General features: G+C 40.7%; 1 protein-coding gene across 1 annotated transcript in view; it reads right to left on the bottom strand.

The window, feature by feature from the left end:
- myo1ea (myosin IEa) overlaps positions 1 to 18,846 on the bottom strand; it is a 47,120-nt gene extending 28,274 nt beyond the window's left edge. The window contains exons 1-4 of the mRNA XM_070828529.1: positions 18,803 to 18,846; positions 3,511 to 3,654; positions 2,320 to 2,409; positions 1,134 to 1,228 (exon numbers count right to left, since the gene is read on the bottom strand). Of these exons, the coding sequence (XP_070684630.1) occupies positions 1,134 to 1,228; positions 2,320 to 2,409; positions 3,511 to 3,654; positions 18,803 to 18,805 (332 nt within the window). The 5' untranslated portion in view covers positions 18,806 to 18,846. The remainder of the gene's footprint in view (positions 1 to 1,133; positions 1,229 to 2,319; positions 2,410 to 3,510; positions 3,655 to 18,802) is intronic.
- Between the last annotated feature and the right edge of the window lie 2,033 nt (positions 18,847 to 20,879).

Below are 20,879 nucleotides of genomic sequence, written 5' to 3'. Positions count from 1 at the left end.
CCGTACGTGCTGTAGTAACCAAATAGTAAGTAGAAAAATGAATAGGAAAAAGTCACAGTTTCCCAACAAGAAAAGTCAAAACAGCTCTACGACTTCATCCTGAAATCCCCTTATGATTAATTCACACATTTTCTTTGTAAATGTGGAAAAGCGCGAACACTGGCAGATGCTGACCACACTGCCTGGACAGCAGTTCACAGCAGCCTTTGTTTGCTGAGACCTGGTTCATCATAAAACCACTTCCATGCTTTTGTTTGCTGATTTAGTCGATCACAAAATCCACCTCAGTGCCTTTATGTGGGAAACTAAACTAACAACTGCTGGCTGTCCAAACAACAGGCGAAAGTGCTGAAGCAGGGGTCATTCATCATGAGGTAAGCACTATAGTAACCGTGCTGCTCAGGTGACTGGCCCATAGGATAAAGCCCCAATCATGACACCACACTTTTCTCTCTGCAGCTTTGTAGCTCAAACACATTCACCACCAAACTCAAACAGGCTGTGAAGGTACCTAAAAACTCCCCAAATCTGAGAGAGAGTGATTCTGAGCCAAAGATCGTGCAGGTGTTCTTCCTCTCATGTTTTTTTTCTTTTTAAACCATGAAGCTGTTCAAAAATATCCGTAATAACAGCTGTTTTTTTCCATCTCACGTCCTAAACTGAGGCCACATCCAGTTGCTAACTGTTTATTAATAGTACATTTTTTCCATAATTTGCATTTCACTGAAGCTGAAAATGAAATGATGGAAAAACATAAAAGAAACAAGTCACTCTTAGTCAGTCAGCTATACCAAATGATGTGGTGGAACCTGTTCTGCTCCCCCGTTCCCCTCCCAGACATTATCATGAGCTGCAGATGCTCAGCTACAGTTCAGCAACACTTCACAGATCACATTGTACCGATTACTATCTCCAGCCTTTGCCCCACTCTCTTCCATCCGGGACATTTAAAGATCTGACACACTGACATAAGCAGTGAAGCAAAAAGACGATGAAGAGCTGTCGCATTAAATGGATGATTTAATACAATGCTGTCTCTTTCGCATGATTACAAACTTATTACATATTTTGGTAGTCACATGCCATTAGTTCATGATGCGTAAAGAAGGCAGAGAGTGACATGTGATTCTTACCTGATGATAACACATTGGTTCTCCCTGTCAATCATCATGTTCCTGTACATGTTATCTGCCAGGGCGTAGATATGAGGAGGGTTCTCATACTGAGCCTGGGAGTTGACAAAATCATTTAGTTAGAATCAAAGGTCAAAAGGTTTTTTTTTTTTAACTGTAGAGGCTGTTAATCCAAAACTAAAGCCAGGAACATATTCAGCAATAAATGTTTTAAGGTCTGTATTTTTATTATTGTCAAATCTCATGAAAAGGCCAAAGCCACAAAGAAATGAATCCTGCTTTATGGCCAAATATTGTCTGTGTCGGCAAAGTCAAATAGAGCTTATTTCTTTGCATCACAGACCACCACTGTTGTAAATACTCACTAACACCAACACAAATGTGTATTAATCCCCTGCTGAAAATGGTCCTCAACGAATGCACTATTTCCTCCTGTTTGAATGACGTTTGCCAAAAACTACAGAACAGCTGTTTTAGGACTTATTGAGGCTTTTCATAGAGACAGACAGAATCCAAAACTATGGAGAGGTGGATTCACACATGGTTGGTTTGGTTTTGGTCTTTTCATTGGATTTGCTGACAATAAAAAATATAGAATAATTTGTACATTAGCCACACTTTTGCCATTAATACTCATTTCAAAGATCTGCACAAATTAAGACCACGGGCAAATCTGTAGCCATCCAACTTAGCAAACAAGTCAGTGGCAAAAAATCTAAACTTCATCCTCTAGTTTGAGCTGATAACACTGAGCAATTCTGAACTCAGTGCACTTATATACAACCAAATAGTTAAATCTGGCATGTGTGATGCTCTGTGTTTTCACAGTCATTTAGGGTTTTAAAAGTCTTTCAATGTGTTCCTGACTTAAACAGACAAGCCCCCTCTCAGCAGGGCAGCCAAGAGAGGAGGCAGACTTGAACAGGCTGTTCTGTGAAGGTACTGCCAAGCCTTCTCAATGGTTGAGTCAAGTTTCTGACAGCAACATCTGTGCCAGCCCATTGGAAAGTTCGCACTGCAACTAGCCTAATTCATTTCAAAGCCTTTGTCCCTCAGACTGTTGCCATCTTAAACCCCTGGGAACTTCAGTGCTTATACAGTACGTGAGTGAGTTCTCCAGTTTGAACCTTTCATACAACAGAGGCCACTTAAAATGTCTTCAAAGGTCACACAGGATCCAACTTACTGCGCCCTGATACATCTCAACTTCTTTTTCCCCAAAGTATGGCATCTGCTTGAAAGGGTTGACGGAGATGAGCACAGGACCAATGTATGTCTGATGAGGTTATATATTAAAGAGCATACAGTGATGACAAACAAATCAGCAAAAACCAAATAACATCGCATTAAAATCACCTTGTAATGGAACTGTGGAGAAATGATAACACATTCCTCCTTTAATGGCAACAGAGTTTCAAGACATTTATGCTCCATTTTTACAAGGAGATTAAAAAACTGTAAAGGAAAGAAAATACTTAATCTAAGGCTGCAATGACGTCAGGAGAGTGCAAAACAGTGCAGCAGTGGAGTATTTGGTGATCAGGCCTGAGGCTAAATAAGCATCCAGTGCTTACAAATGACAGAGAATAGCCCGGCCATGTAACACTGTGAGGTTTTATGCCCTGAAGCCAAAACGCTGCTCAAGGCAAATAAAGCTGCTATTGTGGGTGGCCTACAGTGACCCACAGCCTTGGCAAGGAGACCTCAGTTACGGCTATTTATTGACCCAAATCAAAGGCCTGACTCAGAGATGTCGAACCCAAAACTGCCAGCAGTTACTGAAGTTCATAGTCCTGAGTACTGCCGGAGCGCGGATGAAGTTTATGTAATGAGCTGCTTTGAGAACGCTCAGCATCGCTTCTCAAAGGGGGTTATTCATTCATTCTTCATCTCATTTCACGTCATGAACAGCTTATGTGTGTGTGGCCACAGCTGCATTTTAGAAACCTAAACCTGACATTTGCGCGACGTACTGTATGAAAATGATAGCTCTCAGCACACCATTTTAAACCCCCGCCGCAATCAAAAATTACGGCTGCTCAAAAGAAAAATGGCAGCGTTGTTCTGTAGATTTCTCCATTATGCAATTCGCTATTTTTCACACCTTTTTGTTCCCTTTTTGCACCACAGTGAGATAGAAACTGGAGTAGATCTGACTCTGGTGAAGGAGCAGGAGTTTGAGGTGTGGGTGGAGGTGTGTACAGAGGGGCCCTTTGCCCCCTGCACACGGCAGCGTTACCTCCCAACACTGATCTATTACTCATTGCTTACAGTGGCGCTGTGAGTGACCATTCAGCTGTTCTGGGAAAAGCAAGGATGAGACAGGGCTCAGCTATTTCTCGCCGGGGTGTAAACTGTGATTGTCAGCAAAGGATACAAAGATGTAGTCATCCATGTATCTCTTCTTGAGGTTATCCACAATGGCGTCCTCATTGATCTTGCTGAGCAGCACCATGTCATCCACTCCGCTGTGTTTAACATTGTGGCTCTGCCAGTGGTACCGGTAGTGGCCCCGGCTCCCCTGCAACAAAACACATACAATGCACAATTGTTAGTTCACTCAAAAAGACACAATGAGATGGCGTGGACTAATCGAGAGTCTGACATCGAGGTTACACAGACGCACTGCTACATGAATGAATTGTGGCTTTTAAGCCCACTCAGACGCTGAGGTGCTGTGGTTTTATCACACTGCTGAGATAATCAGACAAATGAAGGCCAAGAGGAACGTGGTTATTATCACAGCAACAAAAAAGTCTAAGTGAGCACATTTTCTGATCCCAACAGCCTGGTGAGCTGTGTTTACTTTGAAACAGTGCAAGGTCAGATTCCCAGAAGTGCTTTGTGTTATTTGTCCAAGTGTTAAAGATGCTCTGACCCAACTTTTATCCACATCCTAACAATCTGGTTTCTCCCTACATTCCGGTTTTTGTTTTAGCTGAGTGGGTCTCCGGAGAACTGAGGTCATTCATCATGCGCTATGAGTCAGTGTTGTCTGGCTACTGTGGATGAGGATCACAATGTGCTGCGAGGAGTGAGTCTCTTTCTCCTGGATGGAGAACCACTCAAAGCCACAGAGAGCATCCAGAACATTAGTCAACACACAAGTTAACTCTTGACTTCCTCCCTCTTTAGTGAGGAAGTTTGGGGAGAGGAAGGAGCAGAGTGGCCATCTAAACAATACCATCAAGGCAGAAAAAAAGAAACATCATTCATCAGTCATACTTCAGCAGCAAGACATTGTACTTTATATGCAGCAGAAGTGTAGATAATAGATTCTTTTAAAAACATTTTATTTATCTTTATTTCTAGACACCCTAGAGGCATGGTTATTTGGCAATGTCAGTCTGTCAGTCTGCATTCTTAGCACCAGCATTTTAAGATTTGCATTGTGAGCATGTTAGCATTTTGATGTTAGCATTTAACAACAACAACTTATATAAAAGCAGTTTTTGTATATTATTTATGAGGAAGCCAACAACAGATGTTTTATGTGAAAACAAATATTACAAACTGTATTCTGTTGGGAACAATAACACTCGTGGTCCATATACTGGCTGTACTTGAGCTTTCAACCAAATCACAGGACCTTCATTAGCAGATCAAGTTCTCATGGAAATGTGGGCTAAATTTTTTTCCTACCTTACTTTAATTGCTGAGGCTCAAAGTTCAACACTTAACAAAAGTGGATTAAACAATCTCACAACAAGATGCATAAAGTAGCTGCAGCTACGACTCAAAACTACTACAGCACTACAACCCAGCTACTAAATGGACCTTGTGGTGAAATTGTTTTCTCAGCCGCTGTTTCCAAGGTCAATAATTAACTTGTGCTTTTAAGCAAAGATGTATGAGAAGACCTTAAAGTGAAGTCTACAATTCCATGAGAACTGGGCTCAGTCCATTTGCTGATGAAGATCATGTGATATGATCGAAAGCTCTACAGCAGTTGTTTTCTCAACTGTTGTTTCCAACATCAAGAATGAACTTAAAAAAGCTGTACTCTGGATGCCTACTTCATGTTTTGACTTGCAGAGATGGCGGGGTCTTGCTAATTTCAACTTCATAGCCTATGATATTATACAGCAATATATAATATATAATATGTTGTATACACGTAAGTCTGAACTTTCACTGACTAACATACATGATCACTCTACAAGCAGCAAAAACTGTGTGTAAAAAGGCAATATACAGCAAATTGTCCTCACAGATATCAAGTAGATGAAACAATAAGAGCTTTTTAAGGACCGCAAAGAAACACCACAGAACAAAATAAACCAGTGGAAAGTCATTTTGCATTTGGTAATTAACACTAAATTACTTGACCAAGTAGGAGGGCCAGCAAGGCCTTAATATCCTCCAGGGTGACTTAATTCTTTACAGCAGCAAAATTAAAACCACTTTACAGACTCAGTCATAGCATGGGAGATGGCGAGGAATGTTAACAGCTTTTCAGCCTAATTCAGTGGGTATTTTCCCTCGGGAGGGAAGCAGCAAATTAGCCCGATTAATTCTCCAGATCACACCCATTAACATGTTTTACTGCCTTGTAGGTGCGGCAGAGGGAGATGCTGGCTTCCTTCCTTCCTTTGCAACAATGACACGGTGATGTCACAGCCAGGGACAAAAGCACCTCCTGACAATGAGTGAAAGGTGAGGGGGAAACCTACACGTTTGAGTTTAAGAAGCAAGTTCTTGTTGTGTAGAGGGAAACAGGGAAAACACACAGAAACGTGCTTGAACTCTTACTGTAGAGTTTCGTGGATCGGGGTGGAAAACACAAAGCTTCACACCAAAAAGTCTGCCTTCAAGTTAAGTCAATTTTACTTATGTAACCAGTTTGGTAAAAAATAAAAAAATGTCTGAGCCCAACAATCTTTACAAAATAGTGTAATGACAATGGAGACCCAGAGCAACAACATTAAGGAAATTAAGTACATTACATATAATATAAAGTGAATAATAAGACAGGCAACATTCAGGCAACACTGAGAAGAGAAAACAGGACACTGAGAAGCTTCTAGAAGCCAGCAGGAGCTGCCTTTCCTGTGTTTTTAGGGCACTACCATGCAAGAAAAGCTCATAAGCTACTCTGGATAAGCAGGAACATATCCAGAGTACCAACAAGCTGAAGCTAATTCTTCAGAATAGATTTGTGTTTATTTGAATTTACTTTGTCCTCTGAGGGGCTGACTAGGCCTCAATAATGTCCCTGTATCCACTGTCCTTTATATCACTCATAAATTCAAATGCTCTTTATATTTAGGCAGTTGCTTGTTATACTTTTGACGCCACCTACTTACTGAAAGTAGTCCTTTGACCGATGAGAACCTTTTCTCTGAAAGCAGACGTTAAGGGAGAGTGCTGGCCCAACCACAAAGAGAAAACAATTGAACATGCTATATTTAACCTCTCTCTGCTATGTCTGGAATGAAAGTGTGCAGAAGGGAGAGGTAATAAACTGGAGACGTAGGAGGTTATCGTCAAATATTCTGAGGATTGTTTCATCTGTTTTGACTTGGGCCTCGTTTAATGAGGCGAGGGGACTAAGAAAATATTCTTACTTATGGCAGTGGCCTATGGAAGCATAGCTGCGCAGGGAAGCAGGGCTGCACACAAACACACACACACAAAGACGTCTGGGAGGAGCCTGAAACAACCACGCTCCTCTGCTGCACCACAGCAGCCAGGGGTTGAGGGCCGGTATACCCAAGTGATTGTAGTAAGGGTGTTGGGGTGGAGGGTCATTTACCACACTAAGACTCTAAACCAGAAACTATGTCTAAATTCAGACATCGTGAAGAACTAACAACACAGTAATGCTTCATATGAACAGCAGCAGCATGTTTAGCCATCATAACAAAATTTACTTCAATGAATGTGGCAAATAATTTAAACACAACCATTTTCCTACATGTTTTATACCCAAATCACTGGCTGCTCACTAACTTCTATGTAATTTATTATATATATATCTACTAACAGTCACACTGTAATGTTACTGAGGTACGCAGATGTTGTATATCAACACCCAACAACACACACAAAGTTACAAAAGATGAAATGATCTAATGTTAAATTGCCAGATTGCCACAATAATAGCAGCCCATTGTTACCTAACGGAAGCAGAGAGGCGTCTGTCACAAAGAAGTGAAGGCTGAACCACAAAGGAGTGCCCAGTAGGTGAAGAGTATGTGTCAACAGTTACAGAACCAGACTGTGTGGCTGACATTTTCTAAAAATTTCATTGTATTTTCCCGGTTTCATTATTACTCCATAAGCTCTGTGTTGGAGGTGTCATATTGTACACGCACACATACAAACACACACACTGGGGACGTCTGGCACAACTTGAGTCTATGGTGGCTATAACAACACTATCACCATGGAACCACAGACTTCCTGCGGAGACACACAGACTCATTACACAACCAAGCATCTGACCTCACTATTATACTGTGTTTAGAGGCAGTTTGATCTAAGTATATAATCTATTGACAGATATTGTAACAACAGTTACTTTATTAATGGAAGTCAAAAAGCAATTAGAGGAGACAGTTTTGACTTGATTTGCTTTCCCTGTGAGAATCAAGGACAATCATATCACCCAAAGCCAAACTATGGAAGCAGACCTTTTCCCAGAAGTTAATACAAAGGAATTTCAACACCAGTTCTGATCCATAAGCCCAGGGTTTCCCTTCATGCAAATACCATGACCTTATATGGAGAGTGCTGAGCAGCTCTGGCTCGAGGTACAGGAAATGGCTGGGTTTGATTCAGTATCATAAGCGGCACTTTTCCCCTCATTTCTCCCGTCTGTGCCGTTCTCCTTTTCCACACAGATTGGACACACAGTCCACCATGTGTTCAAGACTACGGTTCTGCTCTGCCCACTGATGCAAAAAGCCATGAGAACAAATTCCTGTCTTCTAAAATCAGAGGCAACTTAAGTCGTTAATCTCTCCATGCCACAAGTATGAAGAAATCACACAACTAAATCGAACGCAGGGCAGAAATCTAAACAACGGAGGGCTCGTTTGTGTCACAAACAGTTTCTCCTGGTTCTCATGTTAGTTGGACCCACTGAAGCTATATCTAACTAAAGAACACAACCTTCTTAGTGCTACAATGACTAATAGATCTAAATACAGCAACAGGAAAATACCCAAAGCATTTCAGTGGATGTGACTTTAACTCCTGTCTGGAATGGACTGCTTTAGGAGAGACGCCATGTCTGATAAGCCCTCATGTGTTAGATTAGTGGTGCCACCATGTACCAGCTTACTTGACCTGATTTCTAAAGTCAGCACTGCCTTATAATGTATTTTTCCAAAAATGCTTCTATAGTGAAGACAATTTTCAAAAATGAAAGCTTTGCAAGTTGACTGTGAAAAAAACTCCTCCCCACAAACTTAAAAATCAGACCACCTCATACAGGCCATCTACTTCTGATACATTACTGCTGGTTTAACAATATGTTAATGTTGTCATTTATTCATCCAACCCAAGTTTGAGATCCTTAAATCTCAAACTTCATCTCTACATTTTTGATTTTCTTTTTTTTACTTTTTTGATTGAAAAGACTTAAAGATGGTAGTCAAAGAAAAGATGATGGCCGTGGATGTGGGGCACTGAATACCTGGCCAACAGGAGTGATTCAGATGTGATGGCTATTTCCTAATTATTATCATGACTTTGTTATGAAAAGACTGCTGGTGAAAGAGCCAAGGACCCAAGTAATCTAATTTGGTAAACATGTGTCACAAATTAAAGCACCATTTAGGGATAATTTCAGTCTTAGTGGATGGGTCCAAAGAGTTTCCAAAGAGACGCTCAGTGCTATGAAATTTCTTTTGTTTTTTGGTTTGTTTTGGTAACCTTAAGCTTGAGGAATTTTATTAATCTCCAATTTCTACATGGATTTCGTAATTTTGAGGTTTGCCAAGTGTAAAACACTTCTATCATCAACGGCCTAGTCTGTCGTCCAAATGTAGACAAAAGACACAAAAAAGAAGATTGGGCTTAAACTCAACTCAACTCACACACAAGAACTCTTACGTAAATGTTTAAAAAACATCTCTTCCTTTACTCAGAGGATTGAAATGAATTCGATTAGAGGAAGGATACGTTTGGCTTAGCAACTTTAATCACAGTAAATGTGCTGTTGGTGCAGCAAAGCAGGCAGAGCACTCAGGCTTCAAGCACCATACCAGTGGTTTTGCATGTTCCAGCCCACTGACTGCAAATCATGTATTCTTTACAACCATCTTCCAACCATCTTTTTATTGATTTCCTACCATGAAGACAGGCCACTGCCAGCAGTTCATTTCAGCACAGTGTGAAAATGTGTGAAAACTTGCTTGTGATGGACAGTCCGTCATATTAAGCACCCAGTCTGTTTTATTTTGTCTGACAAAGCTACATAATTGTCACACAGTAATGTACTGTAGCTGTTTCCTCACTCATAGGTTTAAGCTTTTCTAGTAAAACTTCCAACCTGAGAATGAGGTTTTTAACGGCAGACAACCAAATTCACATTGTCCTTTTAATGATGTTTTTGTTCACTTACTGTTTGTATCCCTGATTTCACTTTTCCAACAATCCTAAAACTTGGACACCCTGTGAATGCAACACTTTCTGAAGTTGACTCTCTAATTACTGAGCTTCCTTGAATGCACCAACGAGGACTTCTTTTCAAAAAAGTCCCTGCTCAAGTCTTTGTTGTCATCAGCACACAACCAAGTTCACAGCTATACTAAAATAAGCTACAGCAAATGATATGTGGTTAAAAAAACTGTATAATTTGCAGTAAACTGTCTGAAACATATAGAAAAACAGAACACTGATCAGACTGTAAACATGGGATGTCTATGTCATGAGTCACTCTTTTAGTACTACAACTGGACACTATTTCAAAATACTAAATGGGCTGTAAGGCTGTCCACTCCTGAACTGTGCCAGAAGAAGTCAGGAAGTAAATCCAATACACTCGTGCCAGTAATGTGTGGGTTGATTTTCCCTGATTTTCCCCCTACTCCTTGTTGAAATCCAAAACGTATCTGGTTTGATCTAAACTAAACACAGCTTTAGGAGGTATTACTCCCTAAACAGCATTTCCACCTGGTCCCCGTTGCTTGCGTTTGCACTTTGTCCAAGATCACTCACTGCGTGTAATCCGTACACATGCAGATAAAGCTGCTGAGTGAGATAGTTGGTCTTTCCGAGGGGGAAGGTGAAGCTAGACCATGATGAGAGACAGAGCAGATCCTCCGTAGAAGGAGCAGAGTGTGTGTGCAGAGACAAGTCTGATCCGGTCTGAACTCATGAGAGATGCTCATTAAGGCCACACTGTGCCCTGAACACAACACACACACACACACAAGCACCTAAAGAGATGCTGAAAACTCCAGATGAGGATTTGGACTTGATTAAAGAGTAAATCCATGCTGAATTACACAGAGCAGAAAACTGTTGCTGCACAACTCCCTCTGATTTGTTGATAAATTATGAAGATAAAAGATGGGAAAAAATAACATATAGTTATGAGGTGTAATTTTACGTGTATCTACTTCCATTTTGGCCGCATCGCTCAACATTTGACATTGCTAGTGCATTTGTATATTTGAAGCTTTGAAGTTTGGAGAAAACAACACTGCAAGTGCTCGACACAGGGGCTCGAAAAGTTAAACACAAATGAGGGCAAATAAAAGCTGTTTTTAAAAGCAAATCCACATTTTGTCATGTTGACGCCATACAAAGGAAGAAGAAGGTGAAAGGCAACCTGTTACTTCGGCTGCCAACAGGAGAAATGTCTGTAAGGTCTGTCCTGATTATAGAGAGAAATATACAGCCTGCAGCCCCACAAATAAAACTCTACTTTGTAGTACAGAATGAAAAATGTCCCCAGAAAAATCTCAATCAATATTTAATTGTTTTGGGAAATAATTGATAACCCCAGATTCAGGCACATCTGTCCAAGGCCAGCACGTGCTGTGACATCACTGAGTGGGGTGTGGTCAAAAGGTGACGCAACCAGCCTTTTTTTCTCAGTTTTAAAATATAATTTAAAGGGATATTCCACCTATTTCAAATACTCACATGAATCCCCTCTAAGGGAAGTTCAGCTAAGGCATGTTAGCCCAGCTATACTATTTTCTAGAGATAGAAACTGAGCCTTTGACCTTAAATAAAACAAGAAAACAACAATGTTAAAAGAACGAGAAATGTAAGTAATATTGAATATAAACATTTTCACCTGCACATACAGTGGAGGACAGTGGAAAGCAGAAACCAAAAATGCTTTTGGCATCCTTGCACCTTATAAAATGTAGCTGGGACAGCGGTATAAATACTGCAGGACAACAAGCCTCGTTCTCTGTCTCCATGCCAACATTTCTCACGCTGTTATGGATCTGAACTGCTTGAGGTCACACACAAGGGAAGAATGACAAGAAATATATCATTCTGCTAGAATCTGGTAACATGAGCACTGACTGGTTGTAATGATGTTATAATGGTGCGCCTGTAGGGCAGGGCTGAGCACCGTCCCTCCCAGAGAAAGAGGACATAATGATCAAGTGTAAACAGATACTGGACGACTTTTAACACATTTCACACTGAACTGCACAAAGTTTCAGCTTTACAGTGGCAGCACTTTTCTTCATCCAAACATAGAACAACCATGGAAACTTGAGAGCTGCTGGTTTCAAACATCTCAAATTGAATTGGTCTCTTAAATGGATGACAACAGCAACAAGCCTGCTAATAAAACACAATATCAAAGACAATGTGGTTTAGGGTGGAATTCAGCTGAAATCCTAGACAGGAGACATGTCACAAAGTGCTGCTTTTTCTCTTTAAAGCAGCCTCAGTAGTGGTTGAATGTAAACAAACCATCTGCAGTGGAAACTCATTCATAGCCGTGCCTTGCGCCACAAACAGGGCTGCAGTTTTAAGTTTCAATCAGTGAAATCCAAACCAGCGTCTTCCCTAGTGGCAACTGCATACAGGCGACTACGTGTTAGACACAAATTGCAGAGTTTTTCAAAGCCTGACAAAGTGAATCTTGTTAAACAATGAAGGACTAGGTGGTTTAATAAAATACCACCAAACCTGGTGAGTCTTTCAGTGTTTCCAGCAATTCCTCGTGGATTCTTAAAGCATCCATCACTTCTTAGAAGGTAAAAGAAGGATTGTGGACTTATCAAATTTGAGAGCTGAGGTCTATATAATAATGCTCTCATGGCGTAACAAAGGCAGAAAGGTCGCCTAGTATCAGCACTAATATGTTACAATAGCAGCTCACTTTATCAAACAACTGCCTGGAGAGAAGCAAATCACTAAAGTCATTCAAAGTCTCCAAAAGGTCTCTAGGAGAGCTTCCAGCTGTTTCAGAGCAGAAGCTCACCTCCAGGAAAAACAAGGTCTATCTCTGAAAAACACACCAAATTATAGGAATTCTTCCGCTGTGTGCCAAAACTGTTTGTGTGTTGTGCACATAGCATTGGTCAAAGGTCCCTCACGTTACTGTGAGAAAGGTCACTCAAGGTGAGACGAGGTCAGCCCAGTTCTTTAACCTTAGAGCAAGGATGCATTTCTCCAACACTATGTGGTTTCAGAAAACACTTGTTCTCCAGAGAATGTTTTATTTGGTTCAAAAGCAACAAGATATAAAACAGAGTAATGATAAGACAATGACATATATTGCATATTTGGAACTGTTACAAGTGTACTGAAGTGCATCTGTGTTTTTTTTTTACTGCAGGTTCATTGGGTGTGGTGCATGCGTATGATGAATGGGAGGTTAATGATGTTGACTTATCAACCCCACCAAAGTGAACACGGTAATAATGCAGCTAAAATAATGACTCAGCCGTTTAATTCTTGCACTGACAGCACAGAAAATCATTGAGCAGCTTCCCAGTATGCGGTGAGCAGAGCCCCAGTCAGCATGGCTGATGATGCATACTGTAACTCCCCTAATTAAAGAGCAGTGCTAAAAGTGTTACACAAAAATACACATAGATCAGAGTGGTGTGCTTACAGATGTGCTCATGCTGACTATCTTAAAAGAGGGCAAGACACTTCTGCTACTTTGATTTGCTTCCTTGGCTTCATATCAGTGATTCACCGGTGTTTTATTAACAATAACAAGCTTTCTGAGCTTTCTGAGAAACTAGACTCCAATCACACTGCTAACACAGTAATCGTTATTAGAGAGATGATTTCTCATTGTGACATTTTATTAAGTAAACAGCATGTGAAAGTTCAATGTCACATAAATCAACAATTGTTTACTGCTGTATCAAACAATTTGCAGGAATAAATCCACATCCACTGTTCACAGATAATAAATAAGAAAAACTATTTGGAAAGAACTTCCTGTGATTATGTCACGGTCTCTTTGTGATGGATGGTTTTCAGATTTCGACCACAGGGAGCACATTTCAGTCAGAATACAAGAAAGAAGTTGAATGTCACGATAAGGACAAGATTTATAGATGCCCAGTTGGAATGATGAAGTTGAGATTAAGAAATTTATCTAGTTTGAATCATTTTATTGTGACCCTAGCTGCCGCAAATAACCACGTCTGTCAATAATGTAAAAAATACGTCAGAAGCAGACAAACCCAATGTCCAAGTCAATGTTTGTTTTGGCCTGTTGCTGATCATCATATTCATAAAAAGGGGAATCGACATGGGGAATAAAAGTGACTACATGAGAACACTACAGTACAATGACTGCACTTTGCTACTGAATACTGCAGTATGACAATCTAGGGAAAAGGGTCACATGGACAGCACAACAACAGCAGGAATCAAAACGGACTGGAAGTCAGTTTATCATTTTGTAATGCCCTCTCTATTGATGCTAATTTCAATTGTTATAGTATTAAATTCAGCTGTCATAATGAGCATGTATAGTTTACTGCAAAAATACTGTTTATGGATGGAAATAACCTCGAGTTCAAGAGGATCCTATTCTGACACTCCAGCCGCTGCATGATTCCACAGTCAGAAATGCACTGACTCAGCCCTGCCATGGGACATGTGCCAAAAAAGACAACTAATTCATACCAGCTAATTTTAATTTTGTTTCCACTTAGTTCATGGCTTTCTAGAGGAACACATCAGCTGACAAGCCTCTTAAAAGCTTTGACTCAGTTTTTGTTTCCCACTAATCACTGTCTACCATTCTATGAGTTTTTCCCACATGGTCTGTGCCAAAAATATACAGGTACAACTTGGTATTTTTCAGATATCGCTGTAAGATATTAATTTGAACTCAATATAGAAGTCCCACTCCTTTCTTAATGCGCTGGTAGACATTATAATTCCCTGTGCCTGTACAGTGTCTCTGTAAGGAAGTAAGGTTAAACAATAGACATCTACAGGCCAAACCTCTTGCAGCTGACATAAAGACAAATGAGGTTTCCACTGGACAGCGTAAGAGGCCGAACACTGGCTGGCATGTGACGATGGGAAGCTATCAGAGCAGATAACCATAGCACAGGTGTAAGAGCTGGGCCTTGTTCCCTAGCCATGATGAGGGAAGTCATACATGCAAATGGACGGCTATGACAGGATACTGCTTAGTTCAGGATCTAAGAACAAGGAAAATAAACTAAACAAGCACTTAGGGATGTTACATTGTGCAGTACTTGCAGGATGTGTTATATTGCCGCAGATAAGAGCATTTATAACAAACTTAATTTATCCTTTATTACCTTGTTACTCGTTTAAAGAGAGAAGAGGAGCAAGGAATTAAGTTAATTAAGTTAGTTAGGGAATGATCTAATAACAGCTGAGCAAGACAACTTAGTTTAACGCTTTAACTACAGCTTCTTAAAATGTTGCACTGACATTAAGATGCCAAAGATCATCCATCAACTCCGATAAAACAATTCTACCTGCTGGAATGCAGATTTCACTTGAACTGGTGTGATGGGCATGAGAGAACCACGAGAAAGCATAGAGAAAACCAAACCATGAGAATATATAAACCCAGAACAGTTAAAAGATGCAGCTGAGCATAATGAGACCACTAATTTCCATTTAAATGTAAACATGTTGTGGAAACACTGACATGCAGACAGAATTAAAGCCCTACCTATGTTAACGAGTCTACAGTCATGCCAGAGGGCACAGTGGTGCATCGATTAAATGCTACAGTCAGCATCACAATGGCAATACTAATGTAGATTTTAAACAATTATAATGTTTATCATAGTGACCATCTTGGTTTAGTGTGTAAGCATGCTAATGTTGTTGTGTAGCAAAATTCATGGCAATCCATCCAATAGTTGTTGGGACACTTCACTCAAAACCACAAATGTCAATATAATGACACTGGGATATTTCTGTCTGGACCAATCAACCGGCACTGCCGTCCACAGAGCCACGCAGCAGGCGTGGCCAAAAACGTGAATACTGTCGACACACTTCAGCTGATGTGTGATTAAATTCACACCCGATGATATCCCCATAAAATACTTCAGCTGTGTAATTATTGGCCAGACAGGAAACAGTCCAGTTAATGTCTGACAAAATGCATGCAAAATGCTCGGCGCTCTGTCTAGTTGCTTTGTGAATGAACTTTGACCCTTGGTCAGCTGAAGTAACTGCATCCTCTCCTTTCATTTGTAATGAAAGCAATGTGGCTGAGACTGTAGGACCACAACGGCAGCAGAGTAAGTTGACGAGTAGAGTTAAGGCTTCCCCGGTCATTTAGAAAACAAGGCTGAGGTGTACATATGGAGCCAAACTGTGCAGTTACACAGTACTCTTGGCCACAGGAGGGGTAGCACATACTGCTGAGGGGACACAATAAAAAGAGTCACAAGGAGAGAAAACCACTGTGTGTCACCTCACCACCACTTCCAGGATTCATAATATCATGCTTCGCAATTACAAGAATACCAGAGGCCTTGATGTCACTACTGGACAACTCTCTGATGAGACATGAATGTAGAAATATGCTTTTGTGACACCAAAAGTGACAACACCCACCAAGCCATAGGTTTATGTGGAAACAATGCTAACACATCATGTGTGGAAAAACACAGGCCCTTTATGTTTGACTCATTTTGAATAAGATCCCCACCTTGTCTTATGTCCCTAATGTTGAATTTGGCAGAGCTAGCAGCTACTGCACAACGATGAACAAAGAAGGAATTACACCGACAAGAATCATCATGCATCATGTATACAGAGGAACCGTGCAGGAAAATATAGCTCTTGAATACATATTTTTTTAAATCATATAACTATGAAATATTCCACAGCAAAAGGCTGGTGCATGGCTCCACGCCTCAGCGTGAAGAAAAAACAACATATTTCGACCAATTAAAAAAAATGATGTAAGTGACGGAGTGACTTATTGCGAATGAGGTGTCCATTTATACATAAAACATATAAAGGTTTTTGTTGTTGGGTGTGCAGGAAAAATAGTAGCCTTCCACATCTGCTTGCAATACATTTGAAGACTGAATAACAAAATGGATTGAAATGGCGCATTTCCACTAAAAATTCCAAAATGAAATAACAGTTGCAGAAAGAAGTATAACCACATTTGACTCCATCTACGGACTCGCAAAGCTTACACAGTTGATGGTGGTTGACAACTTGAATTTACAATGTGCAACTTATTATGCTTCTATCATCCAGGATGATTTACAACAAGTGCAACAGTGGAATAAGTCAACACTCATGAGGTCCGTCATCACAAACAGCAAACTAGCAAAAACATGGTTGCAACTTTGTAACAAAGACGTATGGAACTGATCAAGAGGAGTGTGTGAGTGTGCTGAGCCACAGCGACAAGCCTAACGAGTTCCCCAGGTCTACAGAATGGGTGTCCGTCCTGTTTTCAGAGAGAGGGCTTGAATTCCTGAGCAAATCTCTACAGCAGTGATCGGTTTGAAAATGGAGCGCCAGCTTTTGAAATGAAGGGAGAGGGGGTTACTCAGTATGCACCTCCCTGTAGGAGAAACTAATGCAAACCATCTGCTGTCATACCGACTTGCTATTCAGCATCTGGCAAAGAGGGAACCAGTGAGCGATGCTGGTGTCTGCTACTCCAGACTGTTAGGATGACAAACTGTTTTCTCTCTCTTGTATTCTCTACATGAGCTGATACTCTTGCCCCTTCCCAACAAAGACCGTAAAGACAAAACCTACAACAGCTTTTCAGTTATTTTAACCAGTCTGAGTGTGAATGTGTGAATGTGTTTGAAGTATTAACACCATTATATTCATAACACGCTGGGGCATATTTTCTGGTGTCAAGTTTTCTCACAAGAAGAAAAAGGCTCCTGTTCATAAACTTTAAAATAAAGGCAACCATGTGCAGCAAGTACGCAAAAATACTGCAGTAAAAATTCCAACTTTAACAGAGTGTGGAACAGATAACAGCTCCACAAAAGCAGAATTACAACAGGAATGTTGTTTCAGTCCTGCTGGTTTTGAATAGACATTGTTTGTGCTTATGTGAACAAAGCAAGTGGTTTGAAGATGCCATAATGCATAAAACATCCTGGGATTGTTCAAGAGGCTCAACCCTTGGAGGATGTTTGCTTATTTTGCTAATTTAAAGGGGTTTTCTTTATGTCCCTGAAGGTAAATGTAATCCCAAATAAACTTATACTGAGTCCTTGAGGAAAACAAGACAACAGGCAAAAAAGCTGCGTCACAGCTCTATAATTATGTTGAACAGCCAAAGTGGGAATTCTGGCTCAGAGGACTGTGGCTTGAAAACATGTTGCCAAAACACAAGGACAAGGCCACACAATGTCCTCCATATCTTAGCTCACGGCGTTCAGTAACCAGGAAAACCTGTCTCCATGCAATGCACACACACACACTAGCAAAAACAAGGTGAGCACATACAGTGCACACACTCCACCTGACACATGCTGCCTGGCTACTCTTCCTCCAGGACTAACCGGTTTTCAACAAGGGGCCGAACCTCATGCATATGATTAATGCTTTTACGTGACATTACATCTCTCTGGGTTTCACTCAAACCCTCACTCGAGTCAAATTCAACCATTCTAGGTCTGTGTTTTCTCATTAATTTCACTCCAGCCCATAAAAAGTCTATGACTGTCAGAGGGACTGCCAGGATGAAGACTGAGAGGGAGAGGGAGTCGGGGTCAGAGTCACACTGGGGTGACCTTTACTGATTGTGTGATTAATGACAACTATTGGCATAATAATGTCAAAAAAAAATACATAAAAAAAACATAAAAGACACACCTAGAAAGATCATTAAGAAGATAGCATTTCTCATATCCAATTACAAAGCAATAATAAAGCAATCTGTAGAAACTGGGGTATAATTTTAGATTTGGTAAATGAAAAAAGGTGTGTAGAAGTAGCCACAACAGAAGTGACTCTATTTAAAACACACGTTGTTTAGTTTTGGGGTCTCAGGTAATCACATGGAATATTTTGACCATATATATTCCATATATATTTAAATATATATTTGTGTGTGTGTGTTTACAGCTACTGGGCCATAAAGGCGATACAAATAAGTAAATATAAGGCAGCAACAGCTCCACTGTGTTGAATATGTGTTTTATATTGGCTGTATTAAGTAGATCGTGTCATAATAATATGTGTGTGTGTGTGTGTGTGTGTGTGTGTGTGTGAGTATCACTCACCATCCTCTGCCTTCAACACAACAGCCGCAGTCTCACTCTCTGTCGTGCTCCCAGTGATCCAGTGTCTGTGCGACCCTCAGTGAAGTTCACACTGCCTCTAAAAAAAAAAACCAACAAAAAACTCTGGGCTACTTGTTAAACCTGAAGCCAGAGCACAAAATCCAAGTTTGCAGAAGATATTCCGGATTAGAGTCCCCACAGCATGGATGCGGCTCCTCAGCGGTGTCCTCCGACCATCGTGCAGACAGATCAGGGTCCGACACTGACAGCAGCGGAGCGGTGCGCAAACAGCGGGCTGGATGGAGACTCACGGACGGAGCAGTGCCCTCAAAAATCGGCTCGAAGACATAACACAGGAAACCGAGCCAGAGGGTCCAATCACAGGGCGCTAAACCGGGAATATGCTTAAATATTCATTAGGTGCAGGGAGTGAAACAACTGGGCATGCGCAGCTTTGGGGCGTCCAACAACAGACTCAAAGAGGACAAAAATGTGTCAGCAGCAGCAGCAGCAGTCCCCTCCTGAAGTTGAGCCCTCTGTTAACGCACTGTCAGTTCAAAGTACATTAATGTAGGTTACATTTTATCATTAAAAACTAGATCCTAAAACAGTTTTTGCTTTTACTTTTGCTTTTGACTTGCCTTTCTCTCCAGAGTGTGCATAGCAACACTAATCACCTACCAACATTTATCTAAACTTGTTGCACATTTGCCTTCTTTAGCTTTAAAATCAAACTGTATGTTCTGAGTGTGACATTTTAGCTTCTGTCAAATAGCAAAGTTGACACAAGTTATTGAAAGAACAATATTATTTTGTTATTTTCCCTTTTAGCCCACATACTGCATGTGGAATAATCATTTATACTTAATTCACTGACAGGGAATCACTGATTCTTAGTATCATTAGTATATATATCCAGATCCCGTCCTTTGATTCATAACAGTGTTTATCTTCTATCCGACTTTAGATGATCTTTTAATAAATTCCCTCTGTACAGTAATTCAGTCCCACTGCCTCCTCAGACAAATGTAAATGCAAGGCCTTTAGGAAGTCTCTTTTGAAGCGCATGGGTGGCACTGCTGTCCACCTCTCACAGCCAGTCTGCAGCCAGACTGAGGCTCGCCTTGAAATGATGTTGGGCGGTTAGGCGACTCTCTGGGTGGGTGTAACCTGTCTAACAGGCTGCCTCTGTAGGCAGGGGAGGCATAGTGTGTGTGTGTGTGTGTGTGTGTGTGTGTGTGTGTGTGTGTGTGTGTGTGTGTGGTCATATTTAAGTTGTGATGACCATGAAAAGTCAATTACTCACTACAACATACTGATGACTACCTTGTATTGAATATCATCCATCTGTTATAATGGATGAATAATAGATTAATTAGGTAGAATTCATAGAGCTTTGGTGTCTTGTCACCACCCAGTGGACATGGTAAGGCAGCACATTATGAAAACTGGCCAGAACACTGACTTACATCTGGGATCACAGCAGGGTGTTTACCATATGTACCAATGTACCATGTACATTGTGCAGCATGTCTGGTTAAGAGTGTTCACAAATCTGATGTGCCTTCAGTCATTGTTTAAGATGGGTCTTAAAACTGGTATATGTGTGACACTCCCCTATTGAAATTATTAGGTCAGCAGTAGTGTGGACATGAATAAACGTGCACAATCAGTGTGTGTTACAATGCACTGAGGCAATCCTAATAATGTTTCAGGTTAGTCTGTGGTCCTCGTCCAATTCAACTCCATGAACTATATCTGTTCATGGTGGAGTAATTCTGTTCAACATCTGTCCACCAAACACCATATTCAGCCCATTACCTGTCCTCTACCAGCACACCCATTAACCTCACTAAGCCCCAGTACAGATACCAGCCACTTCTCCTCTTCCACATCATCTAATGGTCTTCTAGTTGCTGACTACTAGCTTGTGCAAGTACAGTGTGTTTGAGAACTTAGCTCACCTTGTACTTTTAAAGTTAAATTGACGTGCATTGTTGCTTTACGTGAGAATTGACTTGACACTGAATATAGTGATTGTATGGACAAAAAGATGCCTTTTATCAGTTCCTTGTCA

Source organism: Pempheris klunzingeri, chromosome 1 (genome assembly GCF_042242105.1).
Source record: "Pempheris klunzingeri isolate RE-2024b chromosome 1, fPemKlu1.hap1, whole genome shotgun sequence".
Lineage (NCBI taxonomy): Eukaryota > Metazoa > Chordata > Actinopteri > Acropomatiformes > Pempheridae > Pempheris > Pempheris klunzingeri.
The sequence above is the reverse complement of the archived record's forward strand: the minus strand, read 5'-3'. Positions and strand labels throughout refer to the sequence as shown.